This window comes from Dermochelys coriacea, chromosome 2 (assembly GCF_009764565.3).
Source record: "Dermochelys coriacea isolate rDerCor1 chromosome 2, rDerCor1.pri.v4, whole genome shotgun sequence".
Classification (NCBI taxonomy): Eukaryota; Metazoa; Chordata; order Testudines; family Dermochelyidae; genus Dermochelys; species Dermochelys coriacea.
In genome coordinates, this window is record NC_050069.1 from 205301562 (window position 1) to 205323317 (window position 21756).

At 40.4% G+C, this 21756-nt stretch overlaps 1 protein-coding gene across 6 annotated transcripts in view; it reads right to left on the reverse strand.

The window, feature by feature from the left end:
• Positions 1 to 1094: 1094 nt before the first annotated feature.
• OXNAD1 (oxidoreductase NAD binding domain containing 1) overlaps positions 1095 to 21756 on the reverse strand; it is a 42089-nt gene continuing 21427 nt past the window's right edge. For all 6 annotated transcript variants that reach the window (XM_043509096.1, XM_043509099.1, XM_038391549.2 and 3 more), the window contains 4 exons: positions 18789 to 18930; positions 11424 to 11666; positions 2298 to 2406; positions 1095 to 1522 (listed from right to left, as the gene is read on the reverse strand). In XM_043509096.1, coding sequence (XP_043365031.1) covers positions 1368 to 1522; positions 2298 to 2406; positions 11424 to 11666; positions 18789 to 18930 — 649 coding nt within the window. In that variant the 3' untranslated portion in view covers positions 1095 to 1367. The remainder of the gene's footprint in view (positions 1523 to 2297; positions 2407 to 11423; positions 11667 to 18788; positions 18931 to 21756) is intronic.

Consider the following 21756-nt stretch of genomic DNA (forward strand, 5'->3'; position numbering starts at 1 on the left):
TAACTGAGTCCTGTAGGATTCCTTGAAAAGGAATCCTCTCTTCTGCATGGATGTTGAGAAAATCAGTAAGCTCATTATCAATCTTAAGAAAGATAAAAATCTTCAACAAACAAGTCACATGCATGTTTAAGTATCTTAACAAATCATACTACGGTAGAGTTATGAACCCCTTGGGCCTGAACGGAGGTTGTTCATAACTCTGAAATGGTCATAACTCTGACCAAAACATGATGGTTGTTCTTTCAAAAGAACTGAACTTTGACTTAGTACAGCTCTAAAACTTTACTAGACAGAAAAAAAATTGCTGCTTTCTAGTTTTTTTTTAGCAATTTACATTTAACACAGTACTGTACTGTATTTGGCACTTTTTTGTCTCTGCTGCTGCTTGATTCTTCTGGTTCCAAATGAGGTGTGTGGTTGACTGTTCAGTTCATAACTTTCACATTCTACTGTATTATGCAATTTATTTAGCACTTTGTTGGCCTCAAAATGTTTCACATAATTACAAACTATACTCGTACCAGAGTATAATGATCATTTAACTTACCACCAACACAATTGGCAGTGGTATACAGAAGTCCTTCTAAATGGGTTTTTCCCTTGTACAACAGAAAGTGAATGGGTAAATTAGCCAATTAAATGAAAGTTTAGGTAAGCAGAATGTAATTTAGAATTAGCCCAAGAGAAGGCGAGACTGCTCCAGTCTTTTGAATATAATTATAGGATCTTTAATAACCGGAAGTGGTCAAGAACTATTTTTAATCTCATTCGAAGAAGAGTTGTCTCAGGAAACCAGCACCCTTATCAGGCTGCAGTATCTAAATAGGACTCTGGAAATTGTGCCAATATTTGTATTGTGTCAATATCACTATCTGCAAAGCTGGGAGATGAGACCCTCACCAACTAGTGACCCAGTCTGGCCTTGCTTAGCTTACAAAATTAGGGTCTGAATTATTACAGACTACATCTGGTCATTTTTACACATTTAGTTAATTGCAAGTTAAGTTACAGTTGTAATGAAAATAATATTTGAATGTTTAAAAAGCTGCCTAATTAATTAAAAAAAAGTACTACATCAATCAATAGCACATGAGTGAAATACAAAAATCAAATGGCTCATGTCTTTAATATAAAATACATTATGCTTTTTTTTTTCAAAAGCAATAAAACAATGACCCAAATCAGAGTGCATTATAGGATAATTTAAGAATTGTTACTAGATACAAGAAGATTTCATGTGCCTAGAGTGAAGTCTTGCAGTCAGTGAGGTCATAGTAGAGTCCATCTTCTGTGCATTTCAGGCACTTTTTATCTATCAAAATACATAGATTGGTTTTCAGTTTTTATTTTCTGCTAAGTAGCTGTTGCTACCACCACTTTTCAAAGTAAATGCAGTCTGTAGGAACACCAAAGTTTTCTAGTAGTTTGGATATAGATTCTATCATTGGAGGTGGACCACAGATGTACCATAAAGTATCCTTGGACACATTTTTTTCTAGTTCCTTTTCAGATATTCTTCCCTCTACCAAAGAGAACACATGTAGTTAAGAACAGAAATTCATATGAAGACAGATATTTATACAGTCAAAAGGCAGTGGCCTAAAGTTTCTAACATGGTGATTCTGGCATTTTGACACTGGCCCTCTGAAAATCAGACCTGTTTAAGGTTGCTCAAGTTGGGAAACCACACACACACACACACACACACACACACACAGGCATCCAAAACCACTTAAATACTGATCTAAGCTTTCAGGTTATTAAGAAAACACAGTGTCAATTTACAGGACATTAGTTCTTCAACTACCATTAAGAGTAATACAATACTGTAAAACTAAAATATCCCATATTTCGTTGAGAATAGATCTCTCTCTCTCTATGCCAAGGACACCTTAAAGGCTGTGGGTTTATCCTGCTTTGTCATTGCAGCTTTAAGCAAAATAAATATAAGTGTTGAACACGCAGGGGAGGGGACTGGGTATGAAGTGTAAATAAGAATCAACAGCAAGTAGAAGTAATTCAGCCACAAGTGTAACGCAGAACTTGTGCAAGCATACTTGAGATAATTCAGAGGATCAAAAAGTACATACAAATTAAATCATTCATGTTTCTCATGTACAAATTTTCCCACTTATCCATTGGGCGTCTACCCATTTTGTATGATGATTTTTCTAGATATTGTAAAGCATTATATTATGCTCATCAAACATCTCAAAGTATAGGCTGAACACCACTAAAGTCATAACTCCCACTGAACCAATTACTTTAACATCTCTAGGCATCACCACAGTACGTACCAGTTATATATGGCTGAAGTTCTTCACAGATTTGTGAACTCTGTTGGGTAACGTGGAAACTGCATGTGATCTTTCCAGGAAATTCGTTCATCAAACCAAAGATATTATTCTGGAATGTTAAACATACTTGGTCATACCACAGAGAGTCTATTAAATCAAAGCAGATGTGTACACAGAATCCCAGAACACGGTTGATTGTATTATCTACTAAGATTCTGCACATCATATTCTCTCTATTTAAGGATTTGATGGTTTGAGTTTAACAAGCCAGAACTTTTTAAGGACTTTGGACTTCTTTATCTGGAATCTGAATATGCAACCAATTATATTGCTGATGTTTTTCTCCATTTCTGCAACTGTTTGTAATTAACACACTTGCATCTTATAACTATTTCCGCTCTTTTGTGGCTTCTCCTCTTGCAGCTGTGAAGCTGTCAAAAAAGGCAAACTGGTCCCCATTTCCTCCCTCCACCTTCCAGAAACCTGATGTTTTTACTTTAAAATGAACAAAGTTGTGCATTTCAGTTGTCCAGACCATTAGGTCCAAGCCTGGAACCACCTCCCCTTGGTAATATTACCGGCCTATTTTTAAAAAAATTAAAACCACTTACAGGATACATTTTAATACTATTAATACTCTGAGTAGAAACTCACTAATTCTCAATTCTGTAATCCACAAATGTGATCAGTCTCACCAAAACCCCAGTGGCCTCATGCCAATTCTCAGTGAAAACATACCAGACAAGTGCTGTAATGAAGTCTCACAACTACGACTTCGTTAGTTACTATCTAGATCAGGGGTGGCAAACCTTTTGGACCGAGGGCCACATCTTGGAATAGAAATTGTTTGGTGGGCCACGAATGCTCACAAAATTAGGGTTGGGGGTGCAGACTCCAGGGTGGGGCCAGAAATGAAGAGTTCAGAGTGCGGGAGGGGGCTCCCGGCTGGGGAGTAGGGTGCGGAGGGCTCGGGCTGGGGCTGAGGAGTTTGGGTGTAGGAGGGTGCTCCGGGCTGGGACCAATGGGTTCAGAGGGCAGGAGGGGGATCAGGGCTGGGGTAGAAGGTTGGAGTGCAGGGAGAGGCTCAGCGGTGCAGGCTACAGGCAGTGCTTACCTCAAGCAGCTCCCAGAAGCAACAGCCATGTCCCCACTCTGGCTTCTATGTTTCTGGAAGCAGTGTGGAGCAGCCCCCAACCCTGCTCCCTGACTGGAGCGCGGCAAGCCCCAGACCTCACCTCCCCAGTGGGAGCTCCAGGGCCGTCTTAAAACTGCTGGCAGTCCAGATCCGGCCCCCGGGCTGCAGTTTGCCCACCCCGAACTAAATTCTAAGCTACTTGGGGCTATCATATCTATAAAAGGGCATTGGTAGTGCTCTACAAATTCATTTTAAAGAAAGTATATTATAGGATATTTGCTAGATTATTATGAAGTAAAACCAAGCTATATTCTGTGATGGTATCCTGGATTATTTTATCATTTGTTTGTTTACCCACTAGTATGAGTAAACTGTCATGGGTCTCCCAGTCAATAAGAACAAGCCTAACTCCAGTGTATATACAGAGAGGTATATAGAGAAGTTCTTGAACTCACTTTGAAGACCTGTTTTTAATTTTGGGGTGAACTTCAGTGTTCATGAAAGTAAGAGGACTTCAAATAGGATAAGGCATACAGACAGACAATTCTGCAAACAGCTCTGCCAATACCCTTCGTACTGACCCATTTTTACTTCCCTGCATATCTTTTGAACAGAAGTTAGCAATAATATGGAACTGTGCAGTGTTCTGTGGTACTTTTGAGACAGATCTTCTCCCAAAGATTGGAGACCTCAGGACCTGGCTAAGCAGGTTCCCAAGCAGATTCACAGACTTCCCCCTTACTTGTACATGTATTGCCTATGCATTCAGTCTCATGGAGTGCAGGCCATGATTCTACACAAACCTCAATGACAAAAACTGGTGCAGAGAAAGGCAGTGCTTCCCCACCATCCTTGCGCCAGAGGTGGTTTTCTTTATTCTGTCTGTCTGAATCTGCCAATTGACAACTAATGTACAAAATGGATATGGCAGCTGGACAATGAGATCACCACTGGGGAAAAGATCTCTCTTCTCATAGTGACTGGGAGGTGGGAAGGGAAGAACAGTCATGTTCACATTTAAAGAAACTTGAGACAGCTATTTAAGCAGAGACTGGCAGTAACTACGTTAATATGGCATAATGTATATAGTGGGTAATATATCACAGAGCTACATTTTCTAAGTGTTGGGCAACAGTAACTGCCTATGAAGTTGCTTAAGAGCATGCAAAAGTGTCAGAGCAATGATTTACTGTAACTTGACAAGGTGATAGAAAGGAAGGTCTACTTCACAAGTAATATTTTTGGGGGGGGGTTAAAGGGTCCTCTGTATCCTTGCTGAAGCACTAAAGGTTTCCCGGAGAGTTTAATATGGAGTTGTCTCATGATAACAAGGAGCACCAAGCAATGATCATGCGTGCCCCATCCTGGTGTACAAATTTATCAAAGAATTTTCATACATATTCTGAATGCTAAATTTCAAGAGATCATGAAGAAAGAACATGCATAATAAATCATTCAAATGTGGCAATGCAATCTCTAGTCACATCTCATTATCACACTCTGTTCTCTTGCAAAACATTCAAATACAAAGGCTATGGGCTCACAAAACTGCAGAGGTAAATTTTGTAGAAAGTATTGACACCCCCATTAAAAATGGTATATATTTATTTATAAAACACACAAACATTAATAATTGTCGTACTGAACGAAGCTATTGGTGCAAGTGTGTTGTTCTGCCCCCAGCAGCAAAGAACATTAGATGCTTTAGTGGAAGCAAACACCTTCTCTGCCCCACAGGATGCATCTGGCTTAATTATGCAATACTGCGTGTAGAAGGAAAATTCTTTACTGTGTCCTGCAGGCAATCTACCTTTCAACTGGATGCATAAGGTTTGATTAATTTTGACTTGCCTAGCACAAATGAGAAACAAGGATGATGTAATTACCCACTTCCCCCCCCAATATATTGCTTATTGTTTGTATTACAATGAAGTCTATAGGCCCCAATAAGGGGTCCCGTTGTGTTAGACACTTACAGACCCACTGTGAGAGATGGTCTGCATCCCAAAGAACTTGTAATCTAAATAGCATGACAAATAGAGGGCTTGCTGCAAACATCATACAGTTTCCAGATTTTTTTCTTACAGACACAGTAAAAAACATTACCTTTTATATTTAAATATCTTGTCTTTTAATTTCATAGTGTGTCATCTCATACTATGCAACAGGATTTTAGTAACTAAGAAGAGGGACTCATCAGTTCTTTGCATAGTTTAATATATTAAGTACCTAACTCCTGTCCCTGAGACACTAAACAACCCCACTATAGAATCATTGGATAAAAGTAGCCCTGACATTCTTATAGCCATCTTCCTTGCCTTTGTAACTATGTCATTAAAGTGCTGTGATCAAACATTCAGACATTTCATTAGATGAGGGCAAATCATTGCCAAATGTCACAACAGCTTCTGCATTATTTTACTCATTTCATATGCAAGAAATTATTTTATTCTAATTTGGCTATGCAATGGGTAAATTGACTCTTTTTTTCCCCACTCAGGAGAATAATAGAAGTTAGAGTCTACCGGCAGATATGAGCACTTTAGACAATGTTATACTAACAGGCTTCACCTTGCATTTTACCTTGGATAACCTCAGCCATCTTGCTACTCAATCCCCTAATGTGTTTAAATACAGCTGAGAATTTCCTAAACTTCAGTCTTTGCAAACCAAAATATTGTTTCACCTGAAGTTTTCACCCATTCACTGTCTACTTCCTCCAAGTCATTAATATATTAAACCAAACCCAGTAGTGACCCCAGCCTCAGGCATTCAACCCATTTACTTATCCACATTCAGAAGAGCAGATCACATTGATCTGCCATTTTTTATATCCACACAGATCTTTGCCCTTTACCTAGTATTTATTTTCTTCAATCCTTTATGACCAAAAGCCACTGAGTTCTTCAAAGAAATCTAACTCATTAGAGAGACAATTTTCCCTTATGGAAGCTGTGCTGATTTGACTTTAACAGTGTTATCAGTGACCCTACATCCAAGTGCTGTACTTCTCAATCCTTAAACTGTCACATAAACATTGAGATGATGGCAAAGTATTATCACAAGGACTAGACTATACTAAACAACCAACATAGTATGATGAGATTTAGCAGCAACATGATGGTTGATCAAAACTAGGGCTGGCAAAAACAAAGAATTAACAGTTTTTTTCCCCCCAATTAACTTGTTTTCACGTTTTTGAGTTAGGAAAACAGAAGCAATTTAAAAAAATGTTGTTTGAAGAAAATCTATATAGGTACTTACACACCTAGCATTAGCAAATTCTGAGCACCTCATAACTAACGTTTTTTAGCCTTGGCACCCCCGTGATGCAAGGAAGCATTATTCCCTGCCCTGTGCTACCATCTCTATTTTATTTTGTCAAAACTCAAGTATAAATTTGACCAAACCCACCTATCTGAAATTCACATATGCAAAATTTCGTGCAAAAAAAAGAAAGGGGGGGGGGACTTTTTGTGTTTTCAAATTATGTAAAAAAAATTCTCAGTCTCTTGACATTTCTGGGTGTGAAATTTGTGTAAGCAAATTAAAAAAGTAACATTTAAAAAATGTTATAGAATTCAGCTTATTTCACCTAGACATAATCAAAACATAGTAGAGATGCCAACTTTTTGCTCTGAGACTTTTAGGGATGTTTATGGAAAAAAAAAAAAATTAGGGAAGTTGCTTTGACCTCTTCCCACCTCCCCTCTCTTCCCTTCCCTTCCCCTCCACCTAAAGAAACCAGGACCTCCCCCATCCCTTCCATGTCTATGGTCAAAGGCAGACGGGGAAGCGGAAAGCTGCCCGCCTATGCCTCTTAGAGCCTCAATTATCCTGGTCAGTCCTCACCTTGGACCTCCTTCCCAGGATGATGATCCTTCTCTTCTCTCTCCTCTGTCATGTTCCCTCTCTCCTACTCTACTGTCATTGCCTCCTCCAACCCCTCTGGCTTCTCTTCCCCTGCAGACTCCCTGGGTAAGAGTTTAATGGAAGACAAGCTGTAGGGCCACAGCACAGGCTGCATGTTGTGCTCTCACTGCTGCACCCGGACCCTCCTGGAGTGCTCTAGGTATCTACAGCACATTAACTTAGTCCAGCAGGCTAGATGCGGGGCAGCTAGAGCACAACACGCAGCCTCTGGTTTGAGCGGTTAATTCAGCAGTGCTTCAACCCATTCTAAACCATCATGGTTTGCCTCCTATCAGACCCTCACTGTGCAGTCTGTGCATGTGCCACAGCGGCCACAACACTATTTGCTATATTCGTAGGACCCGAGTGGTGGATAGTGACACAGGCATACATTTAAAATATATATATATATATATATATATATGCATGCACGGGTGCAGACTTGCAAAATTGAAAGATTTAAGGCTGAAATAGTAATTTCATAATTACATGTAAAAAATCAAGAGATTACTAAAAATAAGGGAGAGTTGGCATGTCTGACATAGCAGGTCAACAATAGTACAGTAAAAAAAAAAATACAGGGTACCTCAGTAAGATAGAGCAGAGAGATAAAAATACACTATACCTCTGAAAATTTCTTTCCACTGGTTGAAATAGTATTATTTTTAACGTATCAATAGCAATGAGCAGATTGTTAGTGAGAACTTTTCACCATGAGGTCACTAAATCCAGCCCAGTTCTGTAACAAACAAGCCATGACTATATGACCGCTGTTTAGTGGCCTATGTATAACTTACTCCAGTTCCGAGTGCAGGAGTGGGCAAACTACAGCCCATGGGATACATGCAACCCACCAGGCCTTTTAATCTGGCCCTCAAGCTCTCACCGAGGAGTGGGGTCAGGGGCTTGCTGCGCAGCTCCTGGAAGCAGTGGCATGTCCCCACTCCAGCTCCTACACGTATTGCCGCCGCCCCAAATAATACCCCCGCAGCTCCCATTGGCCAGGAACCATGGCTCATGGGAGCTACAGGGGGGCATGCCACTGCTTCTGGTAGCTGCGAGGGTAGCGCCTGTGGATGGGGCAGCACACAGATCCGCCTGGTCGTGCCTCTTCGTAGGAGCCGGGGGGGACATGCCGTTGCTTCCACAAGCTGCTTGAGGCAAGTGCCTCCCAGAGCCTGCCTGCACCCTGAGCCCCCTCCAACCCCCTGCTCCAGTCCTGAGCCCCCTCCTGCCCTCCAAACCCCTCAATCCCCCTGCCCTACCCCAGAGTTTACACCCACAGCCGGAGCCCTCACCCCCCTTGCACCCCAATCCCCCAATTTTGTGAGCATTCTTGGCCTGCCATGCAATTTTTATACTCAGATGTGGCCCTCAGGCAAAAAAGTTTGCCCACCCCTGTCCTCATGCATATGTTCACATCACAAAAAAATTGTGAGAATTGCTGCTACCTCTGTTGGGAGGCCAAGAACCAAATGAAAAGGGAGACCAAATAACCCTTTAATCTCTGGACCAGGATTCTGACACACATTTGCAGGATACTGTTGACAAACTTGCACTGCCACTTCACATAGGATACCTGTACCTCTTCTGCATGCTGAAAAATAATGCTACGTAACACATGCTGCTGTTCTATGGGAAAAAGACATCAATCTGCAGGGTTATCAATCCAACAACAGTCAGCAGCACTACGTTCACCACATCTTTTGAAACAATACCAATAAATATGTTCAGCCATTCGATGTGCACAGATATATTCAACAGAGTGTAATACTTCAATATTCAGTTATGGTTTACATGGAGCAAAAAGAAAAGGAGTACCCGTGGCACCTTAGAGACTAACAAATTTATTAGAGCATAAGCTTTCGTGAGCTACAGCTCACTTCATCGGATGCATTTGGTGGAAAAAGCAGAGGAGAGATTTATATACACACACACAGAGAACATGAAACAATGGGTTTATCATACACACTGTAAGGAGAGTGATCACTTAAGATAAGCCATCACCAGCAGCGGGGGGGGGAAAGGAGGAAAACCTTTCATGGTGACAAGCAAGGTAGGCTAATTCCAGCAGTTAACAAGAATATCAGAGGAACAGTGGGGGGTGGGGTGGGAGGGAGAAATACCATGGGGAAATAGTTTTACTTTGTGTAATGACTCATCCATTCCCAGTCTCTATTCAAGCCTAAGTTAATTGTATCCAGTTTGCAAATTAATTCCAATTCAGCAGTCTCTCGTTGGAGTCTGTTTTTGAAGCTTTTTTGTTGAAGGATAGCCACTCTTAGGTCTGTGATCGAGTGACCAGAGAGATTGAAGTGTTCTCCAACTGGTTTTTGAATGTTATAATTCTTGACGTCTGATTTGTGTCCATTCATTCTTTTACGTAGAGACTGTCCAGTTTGGCCAATGTACATGGCAGAGGGGCATTGCTGGCACAGGATGGCATATATCACATTGGTAGATGCGCAGGTGAACGAGCCTCTGATAGTGTGGCTGATGTGATTAGGCCCTATGATGGTATCCCCTGAATAGATATGTGGACAGAGTTGGCAACGGGCTTTGTTGCAAGGATAGGTTCCTGGGTTAGTGGTTCTGTTGTGTGGTTGCTGGTGAGTATTTGCTTCAGATTGGGGGGCTGTCTGTAAGCAAGGACTGGTCTGTCTCCCAAGATCTGTGAGAGTGATGGCTCGTCCTTCAGGATAGGTTGTAGATCCTTGATGATGCGTTGGAGAGGTTTTAGTTGGGGGCTGAAGGTGATGGCTAGTGGCGTTATGTTGTTTTCTTTGTTGGGCCTGTCCTGTAGTAGGTGACTTCTGGGTACTCTTCTGGCTCTGTCAATCTGTTTCTTCACTTCAGCAGGTGGGTATTGTAGTTGTAGGAATGCATGATAGAGATCTTGTAGGTGTTTGTCTCTGTCTGAGGGGTTGGAGCAAATGCGGTTATATCGTAGCGCTTGGCTGTAGACAATGTAGCTCACGAAAGCTTATGCTCTAATAAATTTGTTAGTCTCTAAGGTGCCACGGGTACTCCTTTTCTTTTTGCGAATACAGACTAACACGGCTGCTACTCTGAAATGGAGCAAAAATGTTTTGGAGCAACAATTTTGATCAATTTGATAAATTCTTATTGTACAAGCCAAGAATGTGAATCACATAATCTGAAAAAAGCTGAATCCTAGCTTCTCTGAAATTCCATCAGTGTAACTATACAATTTGTTTTCAAGAGAGTGGTCTCTAGTTTCATATACTCAGCTTTAAATACCAACGGTCTGATTATCAGGAATGATGATCAGAACCCACACCTCCAACTAAAGTCAAGGAGTCTTCAGGGGAGAAATCAGTGTCTTAAGAAGAGTACTCAGAAATAGAGGCATCAAAAATAAGATGCAACTTTTGAAAAATTGGCTAATTGTCTTTGAGGAGGTAATTTGTCTAGATCTGTACAAGAATCATAGCTTTTTGACTAGAAATTTGAAAGGCTTATTTTGGAAACATTTGTGCTTTAACTGCAACTGTGGTTAATGCCACAAGCCTATATTAGTTTATAAGTTCCCCCTCATGTACTGATGCTGCTTCCTGATGATGCAATTTTTTCCAAATGTGGGCACCCTGAAGATACACGAACATGTATGGGCCTGTGCGTAATTTTAGCAAGAATTTTTCAGAAGATGACATTTTCCATTAGAACTGGTTTTACAGATCGACTTGACAACCTTGTGACTAACTTTCAATTGTCTCTTTGGCAACCATTACACTGGATCATAAGGTCAGATGTTCCCAAACAGAAAGCAAATCAAAGGTATTTAAATTCAATAAAACAGCAACAAGGGGGGAAAAGGCAGAACATTTACACATACAGGGCCTGATTCTGCACCACAGAAGTCAAAGGGAGCAGGAAAAAAGATATGCAAGCTTCTTGAGGCAGGGACAGTTTTTTTTGTTCTGTGTTTGTAGAGCACTTCGCACAAGAGGGGCCTGGGTCTATGAGTAGCACTCCTCCTCACTACATTAATACAAACAAACTGAACAATAAGCCTTCTGAAAAGAACAAACAATTCAAGAAAAACTTTTTTTACCTACCTTAAATAAGAGTTCATTTGTGTTTTTTGCACTATAGTACAGCTTCACTGTTCCCATTTTATACCCATTTTCTTCACTCTCTTGATTTCTATGAAAATCTGCTACATGTAGCAGTATGGAAAACAATGGGTTGATTCCTACTCCCCCTGCTATCAGCACAAGGTTTACAGAGGAGTCAGCAGGTTGAGGATCAAAGAAAAAATTGCCTCCCACTCGCAGAGCCACTTCTGAGTCAAGGGAGCACTAGGGTCAGAAAAAAAGATAATATTTTAACTTTAACTAAAAGCAAAGGACAAAATACAAGTTGTCATACATCGCTAAATCGTAAGACAAGCTGGGCTTCAGAATAAGATAATCGTTGTTAGTTTTTACATATTTTACCGTGAGGGGAAGCTCAAGTATTTTAAAAACACACACTCAAAATTAACCCAGTTATCGGAAGTCAGTTGGTTGAGTGCCCTGAAGGGGCCTGTTTTTTATCTTCAGGCCAAGGCACTGCCCTGATAAAGGAGGACTGATGACATTCCCCCATGAGGGCTGATGCAGGATATTTCACACTAAGGAGTGATTTATGTTAGGATTTTTTCACAATGAAAATGTGTGTTGTTGTGAAGATCCAAGGTTAAAGTCTGAGATTCCCATTAAGTCCAGGGCCCTTATTCTCAGAAAGGCTCTGCTAAGGGGAAAGGAGGAAGTCATGTTGCAGTTTTGTGGACCTAAAAAGGACCGTCTTCCCCACTGCCACACCAAAAAAAGGAGAGAACCTCCTAAAAAGAAATATCACTGTAAGAGAAGTTTCATCTGCTTTATTAAACTACTACAAAAATCACGTGGTAAAAATGTTACCCTTTCCCCCTCAAAATCAAAATTCCAGCCACATATGAATGGAGGTAGTTTCTGGGAGCAACTCTGCAAAGGAAGTTTATTACGCGGAAAAGTGAAACTGCCTTAAGTATATCACACTGGGGTAATGTCCTCTTGGAATATGAGAAAGCTTTTTCAATTCCAGACTGACACCCTTGCATGAAGGGGGAAATGGAGATAGAGAAATTAAGCAAGTTGTCAGAGGTCACGAGTTAGCAGCAGTACCAGGAACAGAGGACAGAACTCCTGATCAGAATCTTATGTTCTCACTCTAGGCCACACAGACGGGGAAGAGCAGGAAAGAGGGACAAACAAAAAAAGGAGGAGAGGTAAAAATACCAGAAAAGGAGGAAAATAAAATCCTCCAGGAACAGCAAGTCATCAGTCACAGACAAAAAGCACCGCCTCCAGAAAGTCTCTTCTATTATCAGGAATAGCAATTGAAACAGACGAGACGAAATCACTTCACGTTAAGGTGAGAAAAAACAAAAAAGAAAATGCTGAGGCAGGAGGCTAAAAGACTGACCCTTATTTGTCATTCTGGTGGGATGCTACTAGTAAAAAACCATTTATGAAGTGAACCTGAAGATTAAGCTAGTCACTTGTGAGGCTCCAACAGACAGAGAAATTACTGTCTTGAGTGCTTTACAAACCAATAAGTAAAGCAAAATCAAAAAGGCAAATCTTGGGCTTAGAGTTAAGTGACATTGTCTCAGCCAGATCTACTATGAAGAGTAGATTACTTAATATATGCCTGTCACTGATGGAAAAGGTCCAAGCCCCAAAAGACTACCTGTACCAAGATGAGGAAAGATCCTTTGAAGCAGAGTGTTACATACAACTGGGATTGTAAAGAAGCAGGAGGCCCATAAAGTGATTACCATCACCTGGATCGATTGGTTTTCAGCTGTCGTTAAGACTGCGCCGATCACAACACATCTGCCATTCTTCTCGCACTCTTGCCTTTCTTCTCCACGTCCATCCGAAACATTTAACAATGTCATCTTCCCATCTTCTTGGAAGCCAACCGGGTGGTCTTTTCTGTTCTCGCAGGTACCACTCGGCAATGATTGCGGTCCACCTATTGTCCGTGAGCCGGGCGGTGTGGCCCACCCATCGCATCTTATGTCTGCTTTCCATGACAATACCTGTCACACCTCTGTGTTCTCTGATCATTTCATTTGGGATGCGATCCAGAAGGGAAATTCCCAACATAGCTTGTTCCATTGCCCTTTCAGCTAACGACAGTTGCTGTTCTCTCTTTTTCAGTGCCCATGTTTCACTGCCATACAGCATGGTTGGCAGCACTGTTGAATTGAAGATATTTGTACATGTGGTCTTGTCGATTTTTCCTTTGAGGATGTCTTTGATGAAATTAAACACACACCATTCTGCCCGAATCCTTCGCGAGAGATCTCCATTCAGGTCTTGACGCATATTAACTTCTTGGCCCAAATATATGTACTGTTCCACTTCATCGATTTCTTCTCCTGTTACAGTTATTCAGGCTTTTCATAAGACGTCTGATCGCATGTATTTCGTTTTGCAGCAGTTCATTTTCAGGCCGACCTGACTGCTTTTCTTGTTGAGTCTTCATAGCATGCTCTGCAGTTGGTTGGTGCTTTCGGCAATTAGTACAATGTTGTCCAATAATCTGAGATGGGATAATCGTTTTCTGTTTATGCTGACACCACTCCTCTAATTGATCTTGTTCATAACTATTTCGAGGCAGGCAGTGAATAGTTTCGGTGAAATATCTCCTTGCTTTACGCCTTTCTCGATTGGGATGCAGAGGAGAGTTTTGAGGAGCGTAAGGTCTGTTGTACATCCAGTATTTGCTTCCTTCAAACTGATGTACTGTGTGTTAATGCTCTGCGAGCGCCTTTAATATTGCGTTAAACTCGACGCTATCGAAGGCCTTTTCATAGTCGACAAGAGCAATGCACAGCGGGAGTTTGTATTCCCTCGCTCTTTCTAGGAGCTGCCTAAGGGTAAATATATGGTTGATCATGCTGAAATTTCTTCAAAACCCTGCATCCAGACTCTGCGAGAGTTGGTTCGTTATCACCTTTGTAAAGAGCTTGTAGATGTGAGAGAGCAGGCATATAGGATGGTCGTTCTTAAGATTTTCTCTATCACCCTTCTTGTGCAGCAAGATGGTATTCAACTCCTTCCAGCTTGATGGTATTTTTCCTTCAAGGTAGCTACTAAATCTTAAAGCGAGGGCCTTCCCAAGTTTTCTGCCTCCTGCAGAAATCATTTCTGACATTATTCCATCTTTGCCTGGAGCTTTTCCCTTCTTCATCTGGTGTAGTGGGCTTCGGACTTCACCGACGATTACAGGGGGGATGCATTCTTCTGACTCTTGGAGCATTGGGAGAGGGACGTTGATTCTTGCTATGAACAGTTCTGTATAGAAGTCCTTGCTATGAATAGTTCTGTATAGAAGTCCTTGCAGACCACCTCCATCCCTGCTCTGTCAATTACCGTCTCTCCATCCTTGTTCTTCAATGCTGTTACGCTCAATCTATATTGCGTCAATTCTCACTTGCATGTCCTGAAGCTCTTGCATGATTCAGCTGTTTTGAGGAGCTTTTCTTTCCAGAAGTTCTCAAAGTTGTCCTTCAGTTTTCGACATATATAAGCTTGCACAGAATGGATGGAGTACTCAAGGTTATTATCTGAGCTCCTTTTCATGTTTCTCCGCTTCTCCAACAAGCTTTTAGTTTCATTAGAGATTCTTCCCTTCGCCGCCTTCAGCTTTTCAATTTCAGCTGCTTTTATGCAACGTCTCAGCTTGTCAGCAAAGATACTATAGTTCTCCTCACACTTTTCCATCTGGCTCCAGTCAAACACAGAAATCGCTTTCTTCAGCTTTGCTTCATCGAATGTCTTCAGCTGCTGTTTCCTGTTTGCCATCTGTTACACCTGCTTTTCCACTGCTTCGTTGAAAATTAACTTTGCTCTAAGTAGGCGATAGTCACTGCAGGTTTTGAAAGGCTGCACCACAGAGACGTCTTGAACGACGCGCCTTTTATTGACTAAAATATAGTCGCTTTCATTCTTGCTCTTTGTGTTTGGCATGATCCATGTCCACCTTCTGGCGGTCTTCTTTTTGTACCAGGTGTTTGCCATATACAGTTCTTTCATTTCTGCCATCGCTATCAGGCCTTCTCGTCTTTCATTCCTTCCTTTCATGCCGTATCTCCCTATGAACTTTTCACCAGCTTTCCCTCACCCGACTTTGGCGTTGAAATCTCCCATCGTGACAGTGTAAGTGGACTTTTGCGCGAGGGCTCTTTCAAGCTCTCGGTAGAATTCTTCCACTTCTTCATCCTCACTTGCATTTGTGGGAGCGTAGGCCTGGATGACCTTGAGGGTCGCTTTTGACTCCATCTGAAGATGCAAAATCCTACCTCAGCACTTCATCGTGGCACAACTGTGACCCTGGCCGTCTGACCACTATAGTAGCGGGGCATATGCCCTGGTAGGTCTAACCATGCTACAAAGGTGTTGGACTATCCAATACAGGCAGGGGGATTGCTCTCTCAGAGGAACGAGCGCTTTTCTTCTCCTTAGAGGTTGAAGGTTAGCTAAGCTTGAGGAGGTATGCATGCCTGCCCATCTAGCCAATGGGATGGCTTGAAGTTAACGGCTAAAACAACACAAGTAAAAGGTTCCCTGTGCATCATCGAATTGTTCTACGGTGGCGGAGCAAAAATTGAGCAACGAGAGTTTGGTGCTAGGCCAACATGGAAAAGACAACCCTCGCTGTGTTTACTTACAATTGTAGGTTGCTAGTGAGGGAGGAAACGTTAAACCACCTGATGGAGGAGAAGAAAAAGGATAAGATGCAATATTCTCGGTGTCTGCGAAACCTGACGAAAGAAGGAGTTGGAAGTCAACTGGAAGGATGGAATCCCTGTGAGGTTCAGAAAGGGAGATGCTGCTAGAAATGTTGGAGGAGTCGGATTTATCATCAGTAAGGATTGGTCTTCGAAAGTCATATCATGCCAGCTAATATCATCATGTATTGGTGTGCTGCACCTTCAGTGGCTACCATCATCACCCTAAAACCCAAAATGTTTCTTTCTTTGCTAATTGCACTGTGTAATGTTGACAAATGAGTGAATACCTCTTATCTGTCAGTCAACTGGTAGTAGACAATCTATATGTGTTTTTTCTGAGCCCAGTTCCTCCTTCTTTTCCCAACACACTGGCAGGCTCTTTCAATTCTTCCGTGGCTCACAGAGGCACCTTCTTTCTTCCAGGCCTCAGAAGAGGTCAAGTACCACCTGGAATAGGGGAAGACAGACTTTCTCCCAGAAAATAAAACAGGAAGAGACAAAAGTGCCCATCCCTGTCCACTTTGTATCCCTCACCACCTTGGCCTCTTGTAGAATGAGCACAGTCAGGCCTCAGGATGGGGTGTGGCTCTGAGTTAGGCAACTGTTTTTTACACCAGCAGCCCCCTGTGCAGTTCAGGAACCAATGGAATAACCTGATTGAGAGATGAGCAAGACACACCTAGGCATCTATACTAATGGAACCACATTAGAGAAGAAGCTTATTATTAAGAGTCACCATGTTAGTGAAGACTATTAATTCTGGGATGATTTGGTGGGGAAGCATCACCCTGTAGCATAGAACTAGCATATTCTACTAAAATTGCAAGCATTGAACTGAAATGGCTTAGGGAGAGAGGAAAAAGAAGATGGATCAATAGCAAAAAAAAGTTACACTACAACTTTATCCACAGAAGTGTATCTTCTTGAAGTTAAGATTATAAAGTGTATTGGAAATGCGCAGGATGAAATATACTATTATAAATAAGGTATTAAAGGTTAAATATGAAAAAATCAATTTGAAAAAATCAGGTGCAATAAGTAAATAAAGACAAATAATATTTAGTACTTCTAAAGCATCCTTTATCCTGGAATCTCAAAATGCATTAAAAATTAATTTTAATTAACTAAATCTCACAGCTTCCCTACCAAATAAGTGTCACAAGATTCAAAGAGGTCATTAAATTTTTTCCTTCCCCTTTCCTCATTACAGAAATAAAGCACTTGCTTAATAGAAAACTTAGCTCATATCCTGAGGATTCTTCTGCAGCATCAGCCTTTGAACTAGTTTACATGTGAACTGAGTATTTTCCTGTGAATTCACCTAGAAAATTCAATAGCAGTGTGAAGGAGGGATAACCGCTTCAGAGATGGAAGATTAAGTTAAGCTTTCAGTAGTAGTACTGAGCAACACCAAAGAAATAGGAAACGTCCCTGTATATTTAAGTGTGTAGCCAGTGACATTGGTCTACATTTTCTACATAGCCTTTCAAAACAAGTCATTTCTTTTAAAGTCCAGTGATGCATGAAACTAACCTGATTTAACAGCAGCAGAAGTGCAGTGCAAGGTCACATGGTAACTGCTGGGTTAGGATCAACCTGGGGATTCTCATCGCTTGATTATTACTGTGACTCTTCTGGTCAATAAAGAGAGCAGCAATGGCTGTAACCTTGGAAGAATCTGTTAGCCTAGACCTTGGAGCCACACTTAGAGAACTACGGACGATAGGCATAGGGTAGTAAGTAGGAGGGATGATATCCGAATGAAAGAGCAACAGCGTGGAAGGAAATCTCGTGACCATAATTAAACTGTGGTAAATCATAGAATCATAGAATCATAGAATATCAGGGTTGGAAGGGACCCCAGAAGGTCATCTAGTCCAACCCCCTGCTCAAAGCAGGACCAAGTCCCAGTTAAATCATCCCAGCTAGGGCTTTGTCAAGCCTGACCTTAAAAACCTCTAAGGAAGGAGATTGTATAGGAGAATGTAATAGGAGAATGTATGAGAAAAAATTCTGCAAGGCCTCAAGTACCACCCATCACAAAACAGCAGGGGAGAGAAGAATCAGACCACTCTTAGCATGACCAAAAACAAATAAAAAAAGGCTTTAAATTGTCTCAAAGTGTAATCCAGAGTATTGAGATTTTGTCAGCTCTGAAGTATTGTGTTGCTTTACCGATTATTTATTACTAACATAAGGGTCCCTTTTATAAACACAAGATTTTTGTCTGTCAACCATTTGTAACTGTATAAACATTTAAACTTACTAACTGTGACCCTTCAGTTAAACATGATTGCTGAAAAGTTCGACAAATACAGGATGTTAGATATAGCTATGTAATATAACAGAGCTGTATCTAAGAGCCAGATTCAGAAGAGAGGCACCAACAAGTTAGAAGATCACAACTTTAGACTCAGGTTACCACACACAAATTATGCTATTTCACGACCTCTTACAAAGCAGATTATTTTACTCATGACGAAAGTTAGGGCCAATTAAATGAGATGTTTAGAAATTGTGTATTAGTAAGGGCCCATATCCTACTCACTGAAGTCAATGGGAGTTTTGCTACTGACTTCAAGGGGACAGAATCAAGTTCTAAGTGAAAAATGACTTGTTCAGTGTGTAATCATCATCTGCAAATATCGTTTACCTGAGTGTGAATCCAGTGAGCAGGAGGATGTACAGTATGTTTTACTGCCAGTTCCAATACTCTCTCTTGTTCCAGTAGACCAGGGCTGGAACATATTGAGAATCCACCAACTACGGCAACTTCAGGGATAAAGAAATCTACCCTAAGAAACAGTTAAATAAAAGGAACTTTAAAAACAATGTGAGAGAATGTTCACCGAGTTTCCTTCAACAGAAAGCGGTTGGCTTGATCTCAACTACTCTATATTTACCAAAATGTGTGCATTTTGATTTCTATAAGGTTCAGAACCCAACAGAGGCAGTGCACTAGCAGTTTTTGTATTTGTATGTTTTGATTAACAAAATAACTGAACAAAACTTTTTTTTTTTTTTTACAAAGTTGAGTAACCACTTTTTATTACTAGCTTAACAATAAGAAGCATTTGGCATCCGAACACACAGCTTGAGTAATGCCATTAAATCAGAATTCTTTTCACCTATGAATGTAAAGGGACAGGATTATTTCTTTTTATTTCCAGATTCCCAGAAAGTAAAATACATCTGTATTATATTGGCACATTTCTAGGTTGTTCTTGAGGCTTAACTGCAATGTATAAAAAAGGGGTACTATAATCTTACATTATTAGTCATTTACTTAAGTCTAGCTATGTATTTAAAAAGTCAATATGGTCCAGCCAGAGGACTCAGTTCCCACCATTTTCAGCACCACAGATACTCCCTTTCATTTTCAAACTACTGTACCTTACTGGGAAAGGGATTGGAAAACTAATTTAGGAAAACAGATTTTAATGGCATACACATGCATTCTTCTGAGAGTAAGAAATGACTATAAAAAAATTCTTTACATACCTATTTATTTTTACATGTCAAAAAATGAAAGCTACTAAAATAAGCGATACCGCTTTACATGCTAAACTGCAGCACCCTCTAGTGACATACAACATTTTGATAACGTACAAGAAGCATTCTTATAATGTGTGTTGGTCTAAACTAAATTTAAAACACACACTTAAGAACTTAAAAGTTCAAAAATTAACATGTTGTAAAATGTTAGGTATATCAGTGGCTGGCAAGTTACAAGACAAGCCTTTGCCATCAGGGGTTCTCTCTGCATGTGGATCATTCCAAAATGATGCTAGTAAAGCTATAGAACAACAATATATTATAAAATATAAGAAGCCTACTAAAAAAATTTGGAGTCTTAGTAAATGTGTTTCACATCGTATTGAAAAATAAGGTCATGTTACTTTCAGAGCAGATAAAAGTCAAAATCAATGCTCAACAACATTAAAATTCTTTGTCTTCCATTTTCATCCAGCTGCACTCACAAACAAAAGAGACAGATACCTCATAGTTCAGTTTAAATAACTTCAGAAAACTAGGGGTAATTTTCAGAAGTGATGAGCATCAACCAAGGTCAATGGGAGTTGTGATGTTCCATCATCTCTGAAAATCAGGTCTTAACTCGGAATCTTCTATTGGTGATTTTCAAATCCTAAAGAGAGATGCCTTAATATGTAAGCAGTCAAAAACATTCCCACTTCTCTGCTGCAAACACCAAAATTTGGACTCTTTTATTATAAATTTTATGTTAGTCAGTTGGGCTGCTCACTTTGTGAACTGAGCACAGTGGTAATGACTGCTAAATATGGTAGAATGACTGATTAGTCAATTAAGGCCTGAGATGACACCCCACACAAAATGCTGTAAAGTAAATATTCAGTTCTGATCAAAATTATGTCTGTCAGCTTCTTTAATAGCCCCAGATAATGCACAATGAATCATTAAATTGGCTAGTTATATGAGGATGGTAGTAGTGTGGTTTAACTTCTATTGCATGGGTGTTTTTGAGCAGTGTTTTCAACTGGTGGGTTGTGATCCCAAAAAAGATTATAAACGGCAGCTGGGTGAAGGCTAGGAGGCAAGGCACTGACAATTTTATTATCTAAAGCACAGAAAAACTCTCATATCCACTCACAGCACACCCTTGCCCTTCAGAGAGAAGTATTCTCCATCAGTCTCTCAAAAACACACACACAAGTTACATAGGCTTATCATTAATACATTTATTTTACTCTTTTATAGTATATGTACTGTCGTCATTTTTTGGGTTGCCAATCTGAAAAGGCTGAGATGCATTGTTTTACAGGACAGGAGGCCTGAGGAAACTACCTAATCTAGAGAAATTAAGGGCTTGAATTTCAGATGTCCTCAGTGCCTGCTGCTCCCATTGCCTTCAAATGGAAATGTCAGTACTGAGCACCTCTGGTAAACAGGCTCTAAAGTAATTAGACTGGGAAGTTGAGTAAAGATGATCCAATTCTGTGCTGTAATACTTACTGTACCAAAGAACATCTCAACTGAGGATACTAAAGCTCTGTACCACTGTTTACAGGAAAGGAATAAACTGGAATGCTCATACTAGGATAGAGGGCACTTAAACCACAAATCATGGTCCACAATCATGCCAAAGTAAGTATTCTGGTTATGGACAGCAGAAATTATTAGTTTCTTAAAACCCTGTTTGAGATCATATTAAAGTCAAACAAAAATGATTAAAAAGCATGACTTTTAAGTAAAGATTTTACCTTCTAAAATAGTATTTATGCAAGTGTGTACTTTAAAAAAATATATAATGTTTTAAACCTAGCTCACTACAGACAACAGACATTTTAGTGGGCTATGTACTATGTTGTAGTATATCATCTTAAACTGACTGCTGCTTCCGAAGGCTTGCCTTACTTTAACATGTATGAGAAGACATGGGAGGACTTCCAAAGTAATACACTACTGGTGATGGTTTAAGCGGAGTAATTCTAGAAAAATATATATATCCAACAAGGGGAAGCCAAGATAAGGGAAGATGCTGCATTTAAAAAGAGGAAAGAGAATTTGTAAACTTGTAGGTATGTCTCAGTCACATATCCTCCTTTGTCTCTTAAAAGTTTTTAAAGTCAAAGATTCAGAAA